The 21,154-nt window shown below is 43.6% G+C and overlaps 1 protein-coding gene and 1 long non-coding RNA gene across 10 annotated transcripts in view; one reads left to right on the forward strand and one right to left on the reverse strand.

Annotated features, from left to right (window-relative positions):
• Positions 1-21,154, forward strand: part of RFX4 (regulatory factor X4) — a 179,214-nt gene that overhangs the window by 89,968 nt on the left and 68,092 nt on the right. For 4 of the 5 annotated variants that reach the window (XM_003907089.3, XM_003907090.3, XM_009181595.2 and 1 more), the window contains exons 5-7: positions 9,300-9,361; positions 14,486-14,699; positions 16,867-16,944. In XM_003907089.3, coding sequence (XP_003907138.1) covers positions 9,300-9,361; positions 14,486-14,699; positions 16,867-16,944 — 354 coding nt within the window. Of the gene's footprint in view, positions 1-9,299; positions 9,362-11,948; positions 12,217-14,485; positions 14,700-16,866; positions 16,945-21,154 lie in introns of those variants that run through there. The other variant, XM_009181597.4, reaches the window with a different exon arrangement.
• On the reverse strand, positions 5,390-12,018 carry LOC103876036. 5 transcript variants are annotated; one of them, XR_635090.4, is made up of 5 exons: positions 11,965-12,018; positions 9,298-9,476; positions 8,049-8,128; positions 7,584-7,699; positions 5,390-5,565 (listed from the first exon to the last, which is right to left on the reverse strand). It is a non-coding gene; the product is annotated as an uncharacterized LOC103876036 (long non-coding RNA). The 5 variants fall into 5 exon arrangements; XR_635092.4 differs by lacking the exon at positions 11,965-12,018 and adding an exon at positions 11,276-11,360; XR_635091.4 differs by lacking the exon at positions 11,965-12,018 and adding an exon at positions 10,500-10,581.

Consider the following 21,154-nt stretch of genomic DNA (forward strand, 5'->3'; position numbering starts at 1 on the left):
AAAGAATTTTCACAAACAGAACCAAATATTCCAACTACACTAATATGTTCCTTGGGAAAGCGTAATATACTACAAAAGCCCCAAAACTAGATTGAATGAGGAGCGTCTGCAAATCCATGAAAGGATGGAAGTATATAGGGCTAACTCCATCAGTGAAGAGAAAGGGCTAGAAAATAATGATAACCAGAGGTCGAGTCACTAGAGAGGCAGAGAGGAGTGTTAGTAGATATGGACCCCCTGCTCCAGCCCCTCCCTGGCAGCTGGTCACTCCTCACTCCCGTTCAGCTAGCGGGCTGTGAAAGGCTGCTGAGGTTGAGCTCTTGCCCTCCACTCTTGTCCTACTTCCGGCTGGTGAAGTCCCAAGAGGCAAGCCTGGGTACCCAGTGTCTAGGCTCTCTGATTCTGCTACAAGCCTGTGAGATAAGCTGAGCGAGTGTTATAATCCCCACTTTATAGATGAAGAACCTGATGCTCAAATGGAAGAAAGAGCAAAAGGTCTTTTGTGGCTTTTCAATTTAGCACATTTTTATAAAGTGTTAATGCTGTCCTATACTTTATAAAAGTGTGTTTTAAGAACACTGAAATGTGTCTCCCCTTGGATAAAGCAGCTCCATCTTTGAGAAACTATTATGAGGAGGAAATCCCAAAACAAAGTATCCAGGATAAAAAACAAAAATCATGACACATAAAGATATTGCTTATAGCATTATTTGCATTAACACAATGCTGGAGACAACTTCAATGGCCAATCAAAGAGGAATGATTCTTTCATTCTTTCATTCATTGAGTCAATGAATTAATGCACCGAGCCACCTTCTCTCCCACCTGGACTGCTGCAGTAGCCTTCCAACTGGTTTCCCTGCTTCCACCCTTGCCCCTAAGTCAGTTCTCCACACCACAGCAGCCAGGGTGACCCTTTTGCATGGTAAGTCAGATCTTGTTCCCCCCTCCCCTCCTTAAAGCCCTCTGAAGTCTTCCCATCTCACTAAGAGTAAAAGCAGACATGCTTACAAAGGCCTGCAAGGCCCTGCGAACCCCTCCAGCCCCCCAACCTCTCCTCCTGCCATTCCCTCGCCTACCGGCTCTGCTCCAGCCACATGGGCCTCCTCATTCTTCCTGAAACAAATGAGACAAGCTCCCACCCAGGGCCTTCCCATGGGCTATTCCTTCTTGCAATTTCCTTCCCCCAGATATCCACAAAGTTCATTCTCTCACTTCCTTTAGGTCACCACTCAGATGCCACATGATCATGGAGTCCTAATCGCCCCAAACAAAATAACACCCCCACCTCCATTTTCTGTCTTTCTTTCTTTCTTTTGTAAGACAGAGTCTTGTTCTGTCCCTCAGGCTAGAGTGCAGTGGCGTGATCTCGGCTCACTGTAACCTCCGCCTCCCAGGTTCAAGCAATTCTCCTGCCTCAGCCTCCTGAGTAGCTGGGATTACAGGCATGTGCCACCACGCCCAACTAATTTGCATATTTTTAGTAGAGACAGGGTTTCACCTTGTTGTCCAGGCTGGTCTCGAAATCCTGACCTTCGTGATCCGCCTGCCTCGCCCTCCCAAAGTGTTGGGATTATAGGCGTGAACCACCACACCCGGCCTCCATCTCCATTTTCTTTACTCCCCTCGCCCTGCTTTTGTGTTCCCCTCTGGAGCACTTACCTGATAGAAGATACATTGACTTTTTCATTTAGTTTTAGTCTTCTCATACTAGAATGTAAGCTTCTTGAACAGAGGCAGTTTCTGTTTTGCTCAGTGTGTTCCTCAGTGCCTAGCAAAATGTCCGGCCTATAGCACAATCTCAGTAGATATCTGCTGGTGAATGAATCCAAGCTTTGTACCATTAGCCAACCTATTATGATTATTGAGGCTACAGCTTGTTGAATGTGGGGAAAATGAGACTGGAGATCTAGTTTGTGTGGAATCTTACAGGTCTAGGTAAGGACTTTACAAAGCTAAGTAACATTGATTATTTATAAAGATTCTATGGGGGTGGCGGAGTTGGAGAAATTTGGTCAAAGAATACAAACTTTCAATTAGGCAGGAAGAGTAAGTTCCAGAGATCTACTGCACAGCATGGTAACTATAGTTAATAACAATGTATTCTTGAAAATTGCTGGCCAGGCACCGTAGTTCAGGCCTGTAATCCCAGCACTTTTGGAGGCAGAGATGGGTGGATCACTTGAGGCCAGGAGCTTGAGACCAGCCTGGCCAACATGGCAAAACCCCATCTCTACTAAAAATACAAAAATTAGCTGAGCATGGTGGTGCATGACTGTAATCGCAGCTACTCAGGAGGCTGAGGCACAAGAATCACTTGAACCCAGGAGGCAGAGGTTTCAGTGAGCTGAGATCACGCCACTGCACTCCAGCCTGGGTGACGAGTGAGACTCTGCCTCAAAAAAAGAAAAAAGAAACAAGAAGACAAGAAAATTGCTAAGAGGGTACATTTTAAGTGTTCTCACCACAGAAAATAACAAGTATGGGAGGTAATGCATATGTTAATTAACTCAATTTAGCTATTCCACAATGTATACATATTTCAGAACATCATATTGTACACCATAAATATACACAATTTTGTTTGTCAACTTTAATTAAAAAAAAAAAAAGATTCTGTGGATTGCATAACTATGGTCACCCAAACAAGTGGCTCAGGGAAAGTTTCTGGGAGGAAGTAAGGCACAAGCTGAGATGTGAGGATAAGTACACATTAGGCAGAAAAAGGGTGTGAAGAAAGGGCTCCGGACAATGAGAACATCCTGTGGGAAGGGCCAGAGTAAGACAGAACATAGTGTGTTCATGAAACTTGGAAGAAGTTCCATTCCGTATGGCCAGAGCACAGGAATTGGGAGAGGAAGGGGAGAGGTAAGCTGGAACAAAGGCAGGGCCAATCAGGCAGGACCTGGTGGGTCTGGATTCTGTCTAGAGGCTTCATGGAGAAGTGGTCGTGACGGGGCATGACAGGAAGCAGGGCCAGTGAGACCACTGCAGCAATCCAGGTGCAAGACCGTGGTCCTGGGATGCATGGAGATAGGAGGATATGGGTAGAATCAGGATATGAAGATAGAGGGTAGAACTTGGTCACAGGTTGGAAGTGGCATGTACAAGTGGCACGTACAATCATGGTTTGAGGAAGGGCGAGCTCTGGTGTGGTCAGGTAACGGGGAAAGGCTCATAGAGCAGAGGAGTGCATGCTGGGTGGCTGGATAGGCTCTGAGGGTGCAGGTAGTAAGGAGGGAGAGAGAGTTGAGGGTAGAAAGTGCAGAGGTATGGGCCTGGGAAGCAGCATTCAGGGAATAGTGCAGCACCAAGTAGTCTGACTTGGACAGAACCTCGAGTTCATGGAAGGAAATTTAGGGAGAAAAGATGGAAGCAAAGAGTGGTGTCTGAGTTTCAATCAAAAGAACCTCTGCTAAGTCAGGTGACCATGGAGAATTGCCAGAGGCCTTTAGGTAGACAGGTAATGATCTGGATCATTCCTTCAGTAAACCTACTTGGGGACCTCAATTATGCAAACAATGATTTTTGATTAGCATTTTATTAAGCAGGAGCATTTCACTGCCAGATTGCCACTTGAGTGGATGCAGGTAAATTTCATCCAGGAGGAGACACAGGGCTGCCTGCTGATGTCACCATCCCCTCAGCTGCTCCCCACCTTCCCTATCCTATTGGGTGCAGGGCCCTCAGATCCTGTTCACAGCAGAGGCCACCAGGACATTTCCAAGAGGGTCAGCGTGAAAAGAAGAGAAGATAAATCTTCACTGAAGAGTCGATGAGAACGAGAAATCATTTCATTCCTCAAACACACCCAATGTGTAAATGCAGGAATATGACATAAAAGAAATAAAGGTTGCTGTTAAAGGAAGGAATGAGAGGCTTGGGGACATTTTCATTCATCCAGAAAACCGTAACATCGTGGTGGTAGAGTGTTAAGTCGGACTGGATGCATTCAAATCGTAGGTCTGCATCTGAGCTGTGTGGCTTCGTGCAGGTTGCTTAGCCTCTCTAAGCTTCAGTTTACTCATCTATACCAAGGGAATAGCAGTGGAACCTGGCACTGGATTGTGATGATCAACTGAGATAATACACGTAAAGTGGTTAGCACAATGCCTGAGCCAGGACTGGAACGTGGGTGAGCCTGACTTCGAAGCCTGTGTGCCTAACCACTGTATACCACTGTTTCCCAATTCACTAGGAAAACAGAGAAAGGAGGCAGCTAAGGTTGCATGGGAAGGGCCACAGGGCAAGTGGGAGAGGCTCCGAGAAAGCTAGGGAGTTCCTTGGGGGTGAGTGGAAGCAGTGTGGCCTTGGCATTCCAGGCACAGGGAACAGCATTTTGGATGTGGGAGCAACATGAGCCTGGAGCTCTGGGGAGTGGCTGGATTTTAGGCTGGGCAGCTGGGTGGGAGTTGATCACAGAGGGCCTCATGGACCAGCCTTAGGAGCCTGGATTTTTATTCAGAGTGGGCAGCGAGAAGACACCCGGCATTTTCAATGAGGAAGTGAATGATCACATTGGCATTTTAGAAAGATCCTGCTGCTGAGGCCGGGTGTGGTGCATGTACCTATAGTCCTAGCTTCTCTGGAGGCTGAGGCAGGAGGATCTCTTGAGCCCAGGAATTCAAGGCTGCAGTGAGCTAGGATAGCACTACTACTCCAGCCTGGTCAACAGAGCGAGAGACCCTGTCTGAAAAAAATTTAAAAAACAAATCCCATTGGTGAGGCAACAAGACTGGTGGCAGGGAAACCAGTTAGAAGAATGTTTCTGTGGTCCAAGCAGTGAGAGATCACAGTAGACTAGTGCAGTAGTGGGGGTAAGGGCAGATAGAGAGAAGGGGCTAAGTTCGGGAGACGTCCTGAAGGCAGAATGAGTAGGGGTTGTGCAGTGTTAGGAAGAGAGGAGTCAGGGAGGACTCTCCTGTTCTGTCTTAGGTAACTCAGCGGAGGTTGATGCTGGTCACACAGATTCTAAAACTGCATGTATTGATCTATACATTACTCAAAAAGAATAAGTAAAAAACATCAGGAATGAAGGGAGTCATAGATTGAATTGATCCGTGAATTCCCAGGCCCCATGCTATGGCTTGATAATTCCTCAAGATCACAGTGCATAGAATTATAAACACACTGATTGTACATGTTATTGCCTCACAGGGGTAGAACAAATGGCTCCAGAAGGCCAGTCATTCCCCAGGGGCCTTCTGGCACATCTCTAGAATATAGTCAGCAACCCCTGGTACCTTAACCTAGGGCCAGGCATCAGGGGCTTGGCCTGTGTTGCTTTATAGATGTTATGTAGGACACCATTTGGATAAACACTTAGAAAGATTTCAGAACTTAGCCCAGTCTCTTAAATTAAGTAATCATAAGACTTAGCAACCAAACAAAACAATGCTGCTTTCTTTAATTATCTACATATTGTTTATAGAAAATAGGAAATGATTTATTTTTTTAAAAAGGAAAGAAAGAAAAAAAAACCAACATAACATTCTGGTAGATTTTAGGTGCTTCTTCCGAGATTATCTTGAACTTTCACTGTTATTTCAACACGGAAATCCTTTTCTATTTGCAAAAAAAAAGTTGATTTCGTACATAAATATACAAACTCTTTTTGTTCTACCCACAATCCCAATACCCTAATGAATATCCACTTTCATTTTACCACATTACCTGTTTATTCCTATATTTTTATAAATAATTCTGTTATATAACATAAACATAGATTGAGAGCTGCTATTTCATTTAACATTATAAGCATTTTCTGTGTTGTGATACAGTTTTTGTTACCATCATTTTTAATGGCTATTTCATAATTTCTACAGGGTGTATATATGCTATCATGTTTTTAGACAGTTTCCTATCATTAGACTTTTATGTTGTTTCAAATTTTTCACTCTCATTAGTAGCCTCACATTTAGCTTTTCTTATTGTAGATTATTTCCTTGGAATTAATAGATCAAAAATATGAGTACTTTATGGCTTCCTATGTATTTTAAAAATGCTTTGGGGAAGGGTTGTGCTAATAAATTACATCATCAGCCATCTGCGTATTCCAGTTTTACTACAGCCTTGACAGCACTGAATATTATCCTTTCCAAAATGTCTGTGAATAACAGAGGGTTAAACATGGTGCCTTACTGGCCGAGCGCAGTGGCTCATACCTATAATCCTAGCACTTTGAGAGGTTGAGGTGGGCGGATCACTTGAGGTCAGGAGTTCGAGACCAGCCTGGCCAACATGGTGAAACCCTGTCTCTACTAAAAATACAAAAATTAGCCAGTTGTGTTGGTGGGCACCTGTAGTCCCAGCTACTTGGTAGGCTGAGGCAGGAGAATCACTTGAACCCAGGAGGCGGAGGCTGCAATGAGCCGAGACGTGCCACTGCACTCCAGCCTGGGCGACAGAGTGGGGGCTCTGTCTCAGAAAAACAGAAAACAAAAAATATGATATTTTACTGTTGTGTCCATTTGTATAGGAGAAATTTTCCAGACCTAAACATAGAAAAATTTCTACTTTTTCTAAGGAACTAGTTTAGACTTATATTGATACTGGGATTCTTGGCACTCTATTGTGTTATCTTCTTTGCTTGGGTGGTTAGGAAACTCAGAACCCACTTTTAGCCAATGTGAAAATCCCCTGGCTCAGTTTTTATGCTTCCCTTGTTTTCTTTCTATCTCTATGAGCATGTCTAGTCTGTTCGGTGGTGTGCCTTTGTGAACAGCTGCTTCAAATCCTGGCTCTGAAGCCATTCATATGATGAAAGTCTGAAGGGCTTGGCTACAGGTTAATACAAATCCAAGGCGACGAGGCCACTAAACCTGGATGCAGTCTTAGGCAGCACTGCTAGACAAGGTGTTTAAAGAGCACTGTTACTGACCTCATCTTGAATCACTGCCTTTTACTCAGGTCACAACAATTTGAGAGGGACATAAAGTAAAAAGCTTGGATCCTCAGTTTACAAAAGTCAGAGTTAAAGAGAGGGGATTTATTGCCTACAAAGTGGTACCCTTAAATAATTCAGAGACTTGTTGCATCATTTTGTTCAGTATTATCACCACGAGATGGTATTTTAAAAGCCTTTTTTACTTCCAGAAGTGGTTTCATGATGCTACCACATTAGATTCTCTAAACATTCTTGTGAGGTGCATCTTTTTGTCGACCATTTTCAGATACTGAAATGCTGCCCCACCCATTCTCCACACTGGACGTGGTCAGCTCCCCAGTGTAGAGAAATGGTCAGTCTTCCTGCTACCTGTTCAAGGTTCTCAATTTCTCACTAATTTGTGCACTTCTATCGATCCCACTGATGCCATTTTAGTTGAGATCACCAACACCTAGCCCTCCAATTAGGGGAAGACTACACAACCCCTTAGTCCTCAAATGTCACAGGAGGAAATTCAGGCACAGAGAGGTTAAATAGTATGTCCAAGTTCAAACAGCTAACAGGGTCATAGTCTATATTTGTTGAGTGAGTGAGTAAATCAATCAATGAGAGTATTGATGTGGATAAAAGAGGGGTGAATAGATGAATAGAGATTCACCCCCATCCCTAGAGAAAACACTCAAGGCTTACACCCTACCAATAAGAAATCAGCAACAGCATCTCTTCTCATGAAGGCTTACTCTCTCTGACCATGCATGCCTGCTCAATGCTGTACCAGGAGGGAAGGGAGTCTTTGCTACATTCGAAAAATCCCTGGAAGTAAGAGGGTCATCAGGACAATCAGTGGTGATAATGGGTAACATTTATTAAGCACCTAACTAACTGCCAGGCACTACTGCCAGCCATTTACGTACATTCACTTTTTTAAATTTCACAATAACTCTAGAGGTTATTATCATTCCTATTTTACAAATGGGGAAACTGAGTCATGTGGATGCTAAATAACTTGCCCAAGGGCACCCAGCCTAACCAATGCCTGAACTTGCATTCAATTCAGGTAGTTGAGTTCCAGAGTTCTTGCACGTAACCCCTGCCCAGTCATGCCTCTCCACAAACATCATCTTAAACCCCAAGGAAAGGCGCCCCATGGTTGTGTTTTCACCTTGAGAAATGCTCTCTCTTCACAGATTTCTTGTGAATTGATGTGGCTGTCCTGGGCAACAGCAATTATCATCCTCTGCTCTGCAGACAGAAAAAAGATACCCCCAGGCTTTCATTCCTTCATTCAACAAATGTGGATTGAGGTCTTTGCATGTGCCAAACCCTGCATGAGGTCCTTGCTCTCATGGAGCATGTGGTCAAGTAGGAGGAGACATAAACTAAGCACCCAGAGAGTAAGGGAACAAGATAACTTCAGATAGTGCTAAGTGATAAGAAGACAAAGCAGGGCCATGTGACCCTTGTGCTATTCCACACTGGCTGGTCGAGAAGGCCTCTGGGCAGAAGGACATTGTCCAGACACCTGAATGGTTTAAGAGGAGGCAGTCTTGTGAAGAGCTGAGTGAAATTCCACTCCTGGCTGCAGTACAAAGCCCCCCTCCCTGCCACCCCACCATGTGGAGCAATGCCCATGTGTTTCAGTAATAGAGAAAACAATAAAAGGCCGGGCGCGGTGGCTCAAGCCTGTAATCCCAGCACTTTGGGAGGCCGAGACGGGCGGATCACGAGGTCAGGAGATCGAGACCATCCTGGCTAACACAGTGAAACCCCGTCTCTACTAAAAAATACAAAAAAAACTTAGCCGGGCGAGGTGGCAGGCGCCTGTAGTCCCAGCTACTCGGGAGGCTGAGGCAGGAGAATGGCGTGAACCCGGGAGGCGGAGCTTGCAGTGAGCTGAGATCCGGCCACTGCACTCCAGCCTGGGAGACAGAGAAAAACCCTGTAAAAAAAAAAAAAAAAAAAAAAAAAAAAAAGAAAACAATAAAAAGCCAGTGTGGCTGGGATCTGGTGAGTAAAGGTGAGAATTGTAAGAGAAGAAGGCCAGGTAAGCAGGATGAGTTACAGAGGCTAAGTTTGGGTTTTAGTTCCAGCTGCCATGGAAACCACTGGAGGGTTTTAAACAGGGGAGTGGCATGTTCTAGACCAACCAGAATTCTCCTTCCATTGTGAGTAGGAGGGGCTGAAGCACAGAGTGGCCAAGTGAGACCCCTTTAGTATCCAGAGCCCCACAACCATCTAAGCACTCCCCACTCTGACACCAGTAGTCTTCTCCAGGGTCCTCACAGACTCCTATTAAGTCATTACAACCAAGGACCTATGTTTTCCTCCCTTCTGTAGATGGCTGTTTATAAAACTCAGTCACTGTGCTCCCAACTCTTCCCAATGAGTAACTGATTCTTGTGTTGACTTACAGATCATAAGGCAGCAGTTTCCTCAGTTAACCACCAGAAGACTTGGGACCCGAGGACAGTCAAAGTAAGCACCGGACGGCCATTCCACCTGCAGAGCGCACATCTATGGGCCTTGAGACAGGCCAGACCTTTGGTTCTTTATCCTGAGCTCTGTCTGCAGGCCTGGCAGAAGTCTGTGCCTAGAGGGAATATGGAGGAGCTTTATCATGGCCAGGGCCCCTCTCTCAGGACTCCTGAAAGAGAGGTTGTCCAAAAGCCCAAGACGAGTTGGCTCTGCTGTTTAAGGAATCTGATTTTATACCACCCTGTTTTTAGGCATATTTTGTAAAATAGTCTTGGGCATCTTTGAAAGGATTGCCTTGTGGCTTCTTGGATGATCACCAGGTTATCTGGACTGTTTTGCTGAGTAAACTCTGCTCTGATAGTATCCAGTAGACCAGAGAAGCAAAACTGTGCTATTCCCGGCATGGGAGATGGGGCAGAAAGGTGCAGCTGCACCATGGTCCATGAGGGCTCATGGCTTCCCACTCATCAGTTTCATCAAGCAACCAACCAACTCATGCTTTATACTTTCTGTGTGTCACATATGTGGTGCTAGGTACTGGGAACACAGGAGCAAATCAGTTGCTGCCCTCATGGAGCCTACATTCTGGTGGGAAACACAGACAAAACCGAGAATCAGATTGTGACAAAGAAAGTTGTAGCAGAGAGCAACAAAAGAGGAATGACCAGGGAAGGTCTTTCGGAGGAGGTTACATTGAAGAAAAGAGCAGGGGAGCGCAGAAGGCTGTGCAGACACTTGTCTGCTAGGTGTGAGTCCGTGGGAAGCGAATCTCTTCCTGTACTGCTCGGCCTTCATGAAAATCTGGATTTATAGGACTTGCCTCTAAGGATGTTTCAAAAATTGTTGGATGATAATAGGTGTTCCATGAAGAAGAGCAGCAGGCCCTTTAAGTTTGGTAAACACTACGTTTAACAGTTTCCTTTACTGCAAGACTTCTCAGAACCCTTATTATGCTAATGTACAAGGTGACTCCACTAGAGGGTGCCTTATTATGCAGCATGTCTAAGCATTTTGACCATGTTGAGCAGGTCAGCACATAGTGACCTGTAAAACACTGTAAGTTTTTAGAAAGGCAACCATATAGGACTTATAAGACTTGTCTTGAAGGATGTGTCAGAAGCATGTCCAGTGCTCTCACCCTGGGCCAAACCCCTGTCTGTCCACAGCTCCTCTCATCCCTGGGCAGCACATTCCCATCCTCCAAGGGTGGGTTTCACTTTGGAGCCAAGGTAGGGAAAGAAAATTGCTGATCAAACTGGGAAGAACCCTTTTTTGGTAAAGATCTGAAAATAATGAGACTAATTTTTTTGGTGTGGCTCAGAAGCTCTAGAATCAGTCTCTAAAGGGATTTCCAGAAGACTATTGAACAAAGGACCTCTTGGAATAAATTTCTAATAATTTTCCAAGATGACTATTCTGGGGAAAAAAAAAAAAAGCCTCAGTTATAATTTTAAAATTTTGGTATTTGTTTAAAAGTGAGGTTTCAGCCTTGGTACGATTATAGATTACAAAAGCCAGATTCTTCCTTGTTTGCTGGTAAACACATAGTAGTCAATTCAAAATGTTGGTCAAACAGAAGAGTGGATGGATAGAAGGATATGGAATAAATGAAAATGAATTATTTTCCTCCAGCTCTGGGTCTTTGAGGAATCAGTGGCTCCAATACCTTTGTTGCTCATTTCTAAGAAGAGTAGCAATAGTAAAGACACATAGTAAATAGAGAGCAGAGAAGTTTCCCATCCTGTATAAACAGAGAAAATTTCCTTCTGTCCACATGGGAGAGTCTGTTTTTGTTTTGTTTTTCTTTTTCTTTAACCTCGAGGTTGGCAAATTGGGCAATATCTTCTTTAAAAATTCTGTATAATCAATTTTATTGTATCCTCTTCCATAAGGATACTCCAAAGTTGATCACACCTTTGACCAGTTGAAAGGCAGTAAGAAGCTCTTGTCTCCAATCTGCATCATGGCCTTATAGAGAAACTCCCTTGGCAAATTGACCATGACAGAAGAAATCTGGGGGGTGGGCCAGGTGCAGTGGCTCACACCTGTAATCCCAGCACTTTCGGAGGCTGAGGTGGGTGGATCACTTGAGGTCAGGAGTTCAAGATCAGCCTGGCCAACATGGTGAAACCCCATCTCTACAAAAAATACAAAAATTAGCCGGACGTGGTGGCATGCCCCTGTAGTCCCAGCTACTCAGGAGGCTGAGGCAGCAGAATCACCTGAACCTGAAAGGCAGAGGTTTCAGTGAGCTGAGATTGCACCACTGCACTCCAGCCAGAGTAACAGAGCAACACCTGTCTAAAGAAAAAAAAAAAAAAAGCACATTCTGCACATGTATCCCCCCTCTTTTTTTAGAAGAAATAAAGAAAAAAGAAATCTGGGGGTGGCCGGTGAGGAATGTGTTGTCGTGCCCTACAGAACTGAAATAGAAGAACTCAAGATCAGAGCAGTAGCTTAACTGTGGTTGTTGATTTTAGCTACGTGATCTCTGAATAGTCAAGAAGTGGTCTGGTCTGAACATATTAAATAATCTGGCTCTTAAGAAGTTATAAAGGTGAACTTTTTAAGGTTAGGGTGGTGTGTCATAACTGTCATCCCACCTGAAGCCACCGGAAGCCCCCTCCTCCCCCACCCACGGAGTGACTTCCAGGTGGAAAGGCAGTTATGACAGTTGGGAAGTAGTAGAAGACACGGAAGGCACAGAAGGCAGACTTTGCTCAGCACAAAGAAGAATTTTCTGATAACCATACTGGCAAAATGAACTGGGCTGCCTTCGGAGGGTCTGAATTCTTCATCCCTGAAGGCATTCACATAGATTCAAGATGCCCACTAAGCAGAAATATCACGGAATGGTATCAGGAGTAAAGGAGGGTTGGGGAGAGGGAAGGTTTTGACGTGCTCATCTCTTCCCTCCTCGCGAAAGCCCTTCCCATAATTCAAAATGCCTTCTCATCTGTATTATTTTGTGACTTTCATCGTATCTCCATGGGTAGAGAAAAGTAGTTAATATGTTGTGCAGTGTTTCTGAAACCGAGGTCCATGGATGACCTAACATTTATATTGCCATGGGACTGTGAAAATCTACTCTAGACCTACTAAACAGGAATCTTTAAGGGTGGGGCAGGGCCCAGGAGTCTCTATTTTCATATATATATTTTTTATTCTTCTTTTATTCCTAGCCACTAGACTACCAGGGATATTTTAATATGTTTTGTAGGTGCTTTTTATTAGTTGTAAAGTTTGAGACTCACTGGCTTAGTGGTTCAAAGCACTTGGGAGGTTCAAATCCTGCCTCTGCTACTTACTCACTAGGTGATTTTCGGTGTGAGACTTAAATTCTCTGGGCCTTAGTTTCTTTATCTATAAAAATGGGGATAATAATTAATTCCAGCCTTATGGGGATTTTGTGAGATTAAATAAGATAATGTGTGTCAAGCACTCAGTACCAGAGATCTCAAACTGATGTGCTTTAGAATTACCCCTGTGGTGCTGGATTCAGTGCTGATTCCTGGGCCCCATTCCCAGATGTTCTGAATCAGTAGGTCCTGAGAGAGGGCCCAGGAATCTGTATTTTGATTAAACTTTATAAATGATTCTGATAAAAATCAAAGTTTATAAGACCACCTTGCAGTGTTTTCAGTAGGATAGCACTGTGACTTCGTAGTCAAAAAGACCTGTCTGTGTTCAAGAACCTGTTCTTCCCCTAAACAGCTATATGACCTTAAACAAATTATTTGAGCTTTCTTGGCTCCAGTTTCTCATGTGTAGAAAGACTGTAATCATTTCCATTATTGGTTATTTTACAAATTGATGCATGCAAAATCCTTTGCAAAGTGCCTGGCATATAGCTAATGCTCAATAGATTATAGCTAAAATCTAAACAAAATGCAGCCTCCAATCCCTTGTTAGTCTTAATTGAAAACATTGCTAATATTAAGCCCATTTTGAGTTAATAAAAAGTTCTGGTCTCCGTTTTACATTCAGTGTCAACTGAAGCACCGAATTTACCTTTTTAAAAATACAGTTCTTTGAGACTACCACATTTTAATTAAGAAAAACACAGGCCGGCCGGGCGCGGTGGCTCACGCCTGTAATCCTAGCACTTTGGGAGGCTGAGGCGGGTGGATCACGAGGTCAGGAGATCGAGACCATCCTGGCTAACATGGGGAAACCCCGTCTCTACTAAAAATACAAAAAACTAGCCGGGCGTGGTGGCGGGCGCCTGTAGTCCCAGCTACTCGGAGGCTGAGGCGGGAGAATGGCGTGAACCCAGGAGGTGGAGCTTGCAGTGAGCCGAGATCGCGCCACTGCACTCCAGCCTAGGCGACACGGCGAGACTCCATCTCAAAAAAAAAAAAAAAAAAGAAAAAGAAAAACACAGGCCAAGGCCAGGCATGGTGGCTCACGCCTGTAATCCCAGCACTTTGGGAGGCCAAGGTGGGCAGATCACGAGGTCAGGAGTTCAAGACCAGCCTGACCAACATGGTGAAATGCCATCTCTACTAAAAATACAAAAATTAGCCAGGTGTGGTGGCGCATGCCTGTAATCCCAGCTACTTGGGAGGCTGAGGCAGGAGAATCTCTTGAATTCAGGAGGCGTGGAGGTTCAGTGAGCTGAGATTGCACCACTGTACTCCAGCCTGGGTGACAAAGCAAGACTCTGTCTCAAAAAAAAAGAAAAGAAAAGAAAAACAAAGGCCAAATGAATTTTTACTGGAGGTACAGTTAGTAGTCACAAATGTATCCTGCTTGGGTTCCCACAGAGAAGGGACACTCAAGTGCTGGGATCCCATTTGGCTAGACATGAGAGATCAAGTACTAATGGAAAATTTTTCATCCCCTCTCTGCTTTGCAAAGTATTTGACTTAACGTTTTCTGTAGGAGGCAATTTTGGTTATTTTTACCTGCCTGATTGATGGCTGGCACTTTGTTTCAATTCTATATTTCAGAGATTTTAGCCTTACAGGAGAGTTAACTCTTCTATCCCCAGGTAGGATGGCCCCAGCTTTCCTTGGCCTTGGGCAACACCCCCTACTCAGGAAACCTCATTTAATAATAGTGCATGTTGGTCTCTCTCTTTTTTTTTTTTTCTCTCTCTCTCTCCCTCCCCTTGTGGCCCAGGTACCATTACTATGGCATTGCAGTGAAAGAAAGCTCCCAATATTATGATGTGATGTATTCCAAGAAAGGAGCCGCCTGGGTGAGTGAGACAGGCAAGAAAGAAGTGAGCAAACAGACAGTGGCATATTCACCCCGGTCCAAACTCGGAACGCTGCTGCCAGAATTTCCCAATGTCAAAGATCTAAATCTGCCAGCCAGCCTGCCTGAGGAGAAGGTAACCACAACTAAAGTAATTCTTTGGGGTGGGTGGTTTCTCTCTCTCTGTCTCTCTCTCTCTCTACACACACACACACGTTTATTGCAAAACAGTGAGTTTAAAAATATAAAGATAGAAATCCAGGCCGGGAGAGGTGGCTCACGTCTGTAATCTCAGCACTTAGGAGGCTGAGGCGGGTGAATCACTTGAGGTCAGGAGTTTGAGACCAGCCTGGGCAACATGGTGAACCCCTGTCTCTATTAAAAATACAAAAAATTAGCTGGGTGTGGAGGTGGGCACCTGTAATCCCAGCTGGAGGCTGAGGCAGAAGAATTGCTTGAACCTGGGAGGCGGAAGGTGCAGTAAGCCAAGATTGCACTATTGCACTCCAGCCTGGGCAACAAGAGTGAAACTCCATCTCAAAAAAAATAAAAATAATAAAAAGAAAAAGAAAAGAAAAGAAATCCAAATAAAGCATGGACTATAGTTAATAACAATTTATCACCATCAGTTTATTAGTTGTGACAAATATATCCTAGCAATGCAAGATGTTAACAACAGGGGTGAGGCATATGGGAACTCCCAGTACTATCTTTACAACTTTTCTGCAAATCCAAAACAATTCTAAAATCAAATTTGCTCTATCAATCTTTATCATGTATGCCTATCTGTCTATCTACCTATCATCTATCTTCTGTCTACCTGCATACCTGTCCTATGATCTTATGCTGTCTCATTTCATGAGGAAAGAACCGCTCCCATCTGAATTGCTTTTCCACAGGATAAAGTTCATTTTCCCATGTGCTGCAGGGGATTTGGTGAAATCATAGTCTAACAGTCAAAGAAGATTTTATAGGTATAGTGAATCTGATAGTTTTGATCATGGAATATTTGGAGCAAGTTACTGGAAAAACAAATTTGGGGAAAGTTTCCCTTGGAGTATTGCACCTTTTTTTTTTTTTTTTTTTTTTTTTTGAGATGGAGTCTTGCTCTGTCACCCAGGCTGGAGTGCAGTGGTGCAATCTTGGCTCACTGCAACCTCTGCCTCCCGGGTTCAAGCAATTCTCCTGCCTCAGTCTCCCAAGTAGCTGTGATTACAGGTGCCCGCCACCACACCCAGCTAATTTTTGTATTTTTAGTAGAGATGGGGTTTCACCATATTGGCCAGGCTGGTCTCAAACTTCTGACCTCCTGATCTGCCTGCCTCGGCCTCCCAAAGTGCTGGGATTACAGGTATGAGTCACTGCCCCCAGCTGAGTATCATATCTTTAATGCACCTATTGATGCAACCCAGTGCTGCTCTAACACATTGAGCTTCTACTAAGTCTCCATGTCACACTAGGATCTGGGATGCAGTGAAGAATGAGATGAGTCCTGCTTTCAGAAAGTTTACAGTCAATCAGGGAGACAGATGCTTCTATAAGTCAACTTAAGTTTACGTAAAATGCATGTCTATGTTCTGAAATGAAGAAAATGAACTTATATCTGTAAAGGATACATTAAATCTAAGAAATAGATAAATATTTTTTCTTAATTTGCTTTTTTGGTCAATAAACACACAAATGAACTTCCTGTACCATGGATTTAAAATTCTCAGATAATTAAAAAAACATAAAAATTTAAAAATTATTGAATAAATGAAGGGGAAGATTTTGTCTTTTACTTTTTTTTATTCTTTTTTTTTTTGCTAAGCACATTGCAGAGAATTTCCAAATGTCTTATGGTGACTTAGGCAGAATCACCTTCATATAACTATGCACTGATTTCAACTTTGTAGTGGTCTCAGCCAATGAAGAGAATTTAGTTCCATAAGCCCTGCTTAGCTCTGTGTGCCCAGCACTGTGCTAGGTGCTGGATACATGAGCATGAATAAGATAGCATTTTTGTTTTCCTAGAGCTCACAGTCTCAGGGGGTGGAAAATGGGGGCAGAAGGAGAAACCAGCACATTCCGTATCTCAGGGAGAAACCCACTCGTGCTGTGTGAGCACAGAGGAGGGAGCTGAGGGTCAGAGAATACCACCCATTGAAAATCAGTCTCACCTGGGTCTAGTAGGCTGAGCAGGTGTTAAGTGAATTCCATCCCCCACCAAAGGGAAGAAATGACTTAAAAACTGAAAGTCCAAAGGCAGCAGCAATGGATATTAATGTATGTCTTTGTTGTTGATCCTCTACCCACCCCCACAGGTTTCTACCTTTATCATGATGTACAGAACACACTGTCAGAGAATACTGGACACTGTAATAAGAGCCAACTTTGATGAGGTAGGTCAAGAAGGGTTGAGCTGTGAATACTCAGTATTAAAAATCTTATAGCACTAGCTCCTATTTCATGAGCTCCTGCTAGGTGCCAGGCCTGGCATCTGGAAGCCCTTCCTGGATACCCATTAGCTCACTTCATCCTCATGGGAGCCCATGAAGCAGGTATGATTATTATCCCCACTTTACAGACGTGACGTGTGTATAGCAGTGGACTTGGCCTCCTCGTCTGACTGAAATGGTGAACTGCCTCCAGGCCTATCAGTACGTTAGGAAGATCATTTTGCCAGTGTATCATTACACCCAGGATTATAGGTTCAGAGAAGCTAAAGAAAAGCTTCCTTACATTTTGGAAAAAATATATAAAGAACTTTATTCTATTTTGTATATTTAGGCTTTTACTGAGGCTTGTCCACTTTGGTACATCTGGAGCCGGTTACCCTCCATTCCCAAGATCTGATCCATAGATTTCCATCAAATCCCATCAGTAGGGCCATCATTAAATACAAACAATGTAAGAAGTCCATTTTATTTTAAAATATTGTAGTTAAAGAATGGAGAGGAGGAAATGAGAAAGGATGGAAGAACAATAACCAATAATAAAGTTATATAACTTTATTATTTTTTGAGAGAATATGGTCTCTAAAAGGACTATAAAAAAACCCAGTAGCTATTGGTGGAAGAGATCCCAGAGACTCCTTTGGTGTGTGTGTTGTGGGGAGGGGGTGCTGTTGTAGGTGGAGGGGTATAAAAACGATGTCAGGTACAAAATGCTCTTCTCCCGTACTTTTCTGCCTTCCCACGGCTGTGTGCTTTAGGAGCAAATGTTTGTTGAGCACTTCCACTATCACTTTGCTCATAGACACAGCTGCAGATGAGATGGGAGAGCGTGTTGGTAAAGAAGTACTGTTCTTCCTTCTCTTGACTTTTATCCACTAGACTTCTAAAATGTACTTTAAAATCTCCCAAATTCCTTGAGCAACCGTTTCAGTGGATTTTTTCTTTTAAGAAAGAAAACTCCCTGCTTTCTTTTGAACTGTGGTTTGGCTCTGTCTTACATTCCAAAGATCACTGAGATCAGGACAAATAATGATTCGTGACTGGCTAAGACAACACTAGCTGCTATAACAAATAACTCTCCAAATCTTAGCACACTGGAGGTTTATTTCCACTCATGTCACAATCCAGTGCGGTTGTTCTTGGTTGGAAGGCTGGTTGCTGGGGGTGATTCAGGGACTCAGGCTCCTTCCACCCTGCCCTAAAGCCTTGGAGTCCTCTTTGTTCAGCTGATGGGTGGGGAAAAGAACTACTAGGAAGGCATACCCCCTACTTATCCTTGTCAGCCCAGAAATACAATAGCACTTCTGCCCATATTCCATTGACAGGAGCTGGTCCCATGGCCCCACCTTAATGCAGCGGGGGCTGGGGAATGTGGTCCCTTACACTACTTACAGCAGCTTCCACTACTCACATCTCTAATGGACAGCTTTTCCTCTCTGCCACAGTTACCAACAACAAAACTAGTGGCAGTTCTCCCTTATGTTCATATGTAGCGTATTCATGTCAAAACTTGGGTCCCATATACTATCCTCTCTGCCACAGTTACCAACAACACAACTAGTGGCAGTCATCTCTTATGTTCGTATGTAGCTTATTCATCTCAAAACTCACTCCCATTTCATTTCATTTCATTTCATTAGCTTAATTCCAACACCTATTGGGTCCCATACATTATTGGAGAGATAAGTAAGACACAGCTGATGGGATAGGGGGAAGGCATGTAACTAGCAACTAGGATGCAGAATCGTTGAGGGGCAGATGCTGCTATGGGAAGAATGCCAGGCTTCGAGTCCCAAGCTTGGATTCAAGAGCTGGCTCTGCCTTTCAAGCCTCAATTCCTCATCCTAGAAATGAAGATTTAAAAATTCATCCCCATCTATTGAATTCACAGTGTTACAAGAAGGAGGAGATAAGACTATGCCTGGTGAAAGTTCTTTGTAAACTGCAAAAGGTCATACAAATGCTTGTTCTTTTCAGATGGATCAACCAGGGTGTTGAGAGACTTGGCCAAGAGCACACAGTTGGTTAGGGCCAAAGGTGTGTCAAGGTCCTTTGTCACCTGACACTCTTAGGCCAATTCCATGCCACTGGCAGGAATATTTGGTGGCTGCTTTTAAGATGGCTAATCAAGATGTGACTCACTCTTCTCAGCCACAGAATAATGAAGGGAGACATTTTACCTCTGATGAGGATGGCTTTCTCCTATAGCTGAGAAAAGTCATTGGTAAATGGACGGTGGATGTATCTGGCACACCTTGACTTTACAGTTGGTTTCAAGTCTTCCAGGTCTTTAATATTGGTTGAGGTTACAACTTATGCTAGTATCACAGTCCTAAATTATCTTGTTTGTTCACTTGTTCATTGTTTGTCTCTACCACTATAATGTAAGCCATTGAGGGCAGGAACCTCATCTGTCTTGATCACTACGGTATCCTATCCAGCCATACTTTTAGGTTCTCAGTAAATGTTTGTTGGGTGAATGAGTAGATGAATGGACGAACAGGTGTAGAAATGCCATTGACGTATAACATTGTCAAGCAACTAAAGAATGCAAATCTGAGGCCGGGCACAGTGGCTCATGCCTGTGATCCCAGCACTTTGGGAGGCCGAGGTGGGTGGATCACGAGGTCAAGAAATCAAGATCATCCTGGTCAACATGGTGAAACCCTGTCTCTACTAAAAATACAAAAATTATCTGGGTACTCAGGAGGCCGAGGCAGGAGAATCACTTGAACCCAGGAGGTAGAGGTTGCAGTGAGCCAAGATTGTGTCACTGCACTCCAGCCTGGTGACAGAGTGAGACTCTCTCAAAAAAAAAAAAGAAAAGCAAATCTGCATGTAAGGGACTCGGGAATGTCTTCTCCAGACTACATTGCCCAATAAGCTGTAAAGGTCAGTAGTCTTGTGGTTGAGTCCCAAATCCCCCACTGACTAGCCTAAGACCTTGGGCAAGGCGCTTAACCTCTCTGAGCCTGGATTTCTTTTGCTACAAGATGAAAATAATAATTATACCTACCTCATAGTGAACATGAAATTGTGTATGTAAAGTGTCTTATTTTGTTCTAGAACGTGATAAATGTTAGGCATTTTTGTAATTATTTTGTTGAGATCCTTCCAATCCTGTAACACGTAGGGACTCCAGTTGCAAGTCAGCACAGGTGTTTCCACAAGGTACCAATGTTCAGAATGAACTAAATATGAACATGGAAAAAGAAATAGAAAATTTACTTAGTATTCCTAAGGAAATCATCTCCTCATACTTCACTGAGCTGAGAGACAAAGGGCAGAGAGTTTAGAAGACTGAAACAGATACCTCAGGAAACTGAATTTTATTAATAATTTGGAATCATTTGCCTCTGATTATTTCACTGTTTATGCTTGCAAGGTGTTAAGAACTTATCAGAACTCTCCCTTCTGCCTAATACTGTTTCCATTTGTTAAATGCCTGCACAATGCCAAGCATTTTACATAAGCTATCTTATTTCACCCTAATAGTAGGAAGACATGATTATCTTCATTTTACAAATGCTGGTAACTCTCAAAGTTATATGTTTAGTCCTGAGCTCCAGATTCAATTGACTTGAAATCTAACTTAACACGGCCAAACCAGAGCTCTTAATTTTCTGCCCTAAATCTGTTTTTCCCAGGTCTTAGATTGCTACTCCCCTCCACCCAATTGCTTAAGTCACAAACTTTGATTCTTCCCTTTCCCTCACCCTTCAGATTCAGTCCATTGGGAGATCCTGTCAGTTCCACCTTCTACAGGGAAACATTGCATCTGTCCATTTCATGCCTAACTTCCAAGCCTTAGCGGTTGAGCTATAGCCATTCTCCCTCCTTCCTTTTCCTTCTCACCCGGAGGAAGAAGTATCATTGAACAATAAATGGCCTAAAATGCAGAGAGTAGGAAGGAAGAATACATATTCTACAAAAGCCACTCAGGAAACTGAGGACTGATCAGCCTTCCCTGTGCAGCTTGAACAGGCTTCAAACAGACAGATGCCTGCTAAGGACACTGATTTTGCACAGATTTGTTTGAATCCACACAACAGCTGATCTTTTCTAGACGTTCTGCTAGAAATTGACTGCTCATATAAAAAAAAAGGGGTACGGCTGCCTGCAAGAAGAGCTAAGTAAGGCAAATGAATTCAAAATC

This window comes from Papio anubis, chromosome 9, assembly GCF_008728515.1.
Source record: "Papio anubis isolate 15944 chromosome 9, Panubis1.0, whole genome shotgun sequence".
Classification (NCBI taxonomy): domain Eukaryota; kingdom Metazoa; phylum Chordata; class Mammalia; order Primates; family Cercopithecidae; genus Papio; species Papio anubis.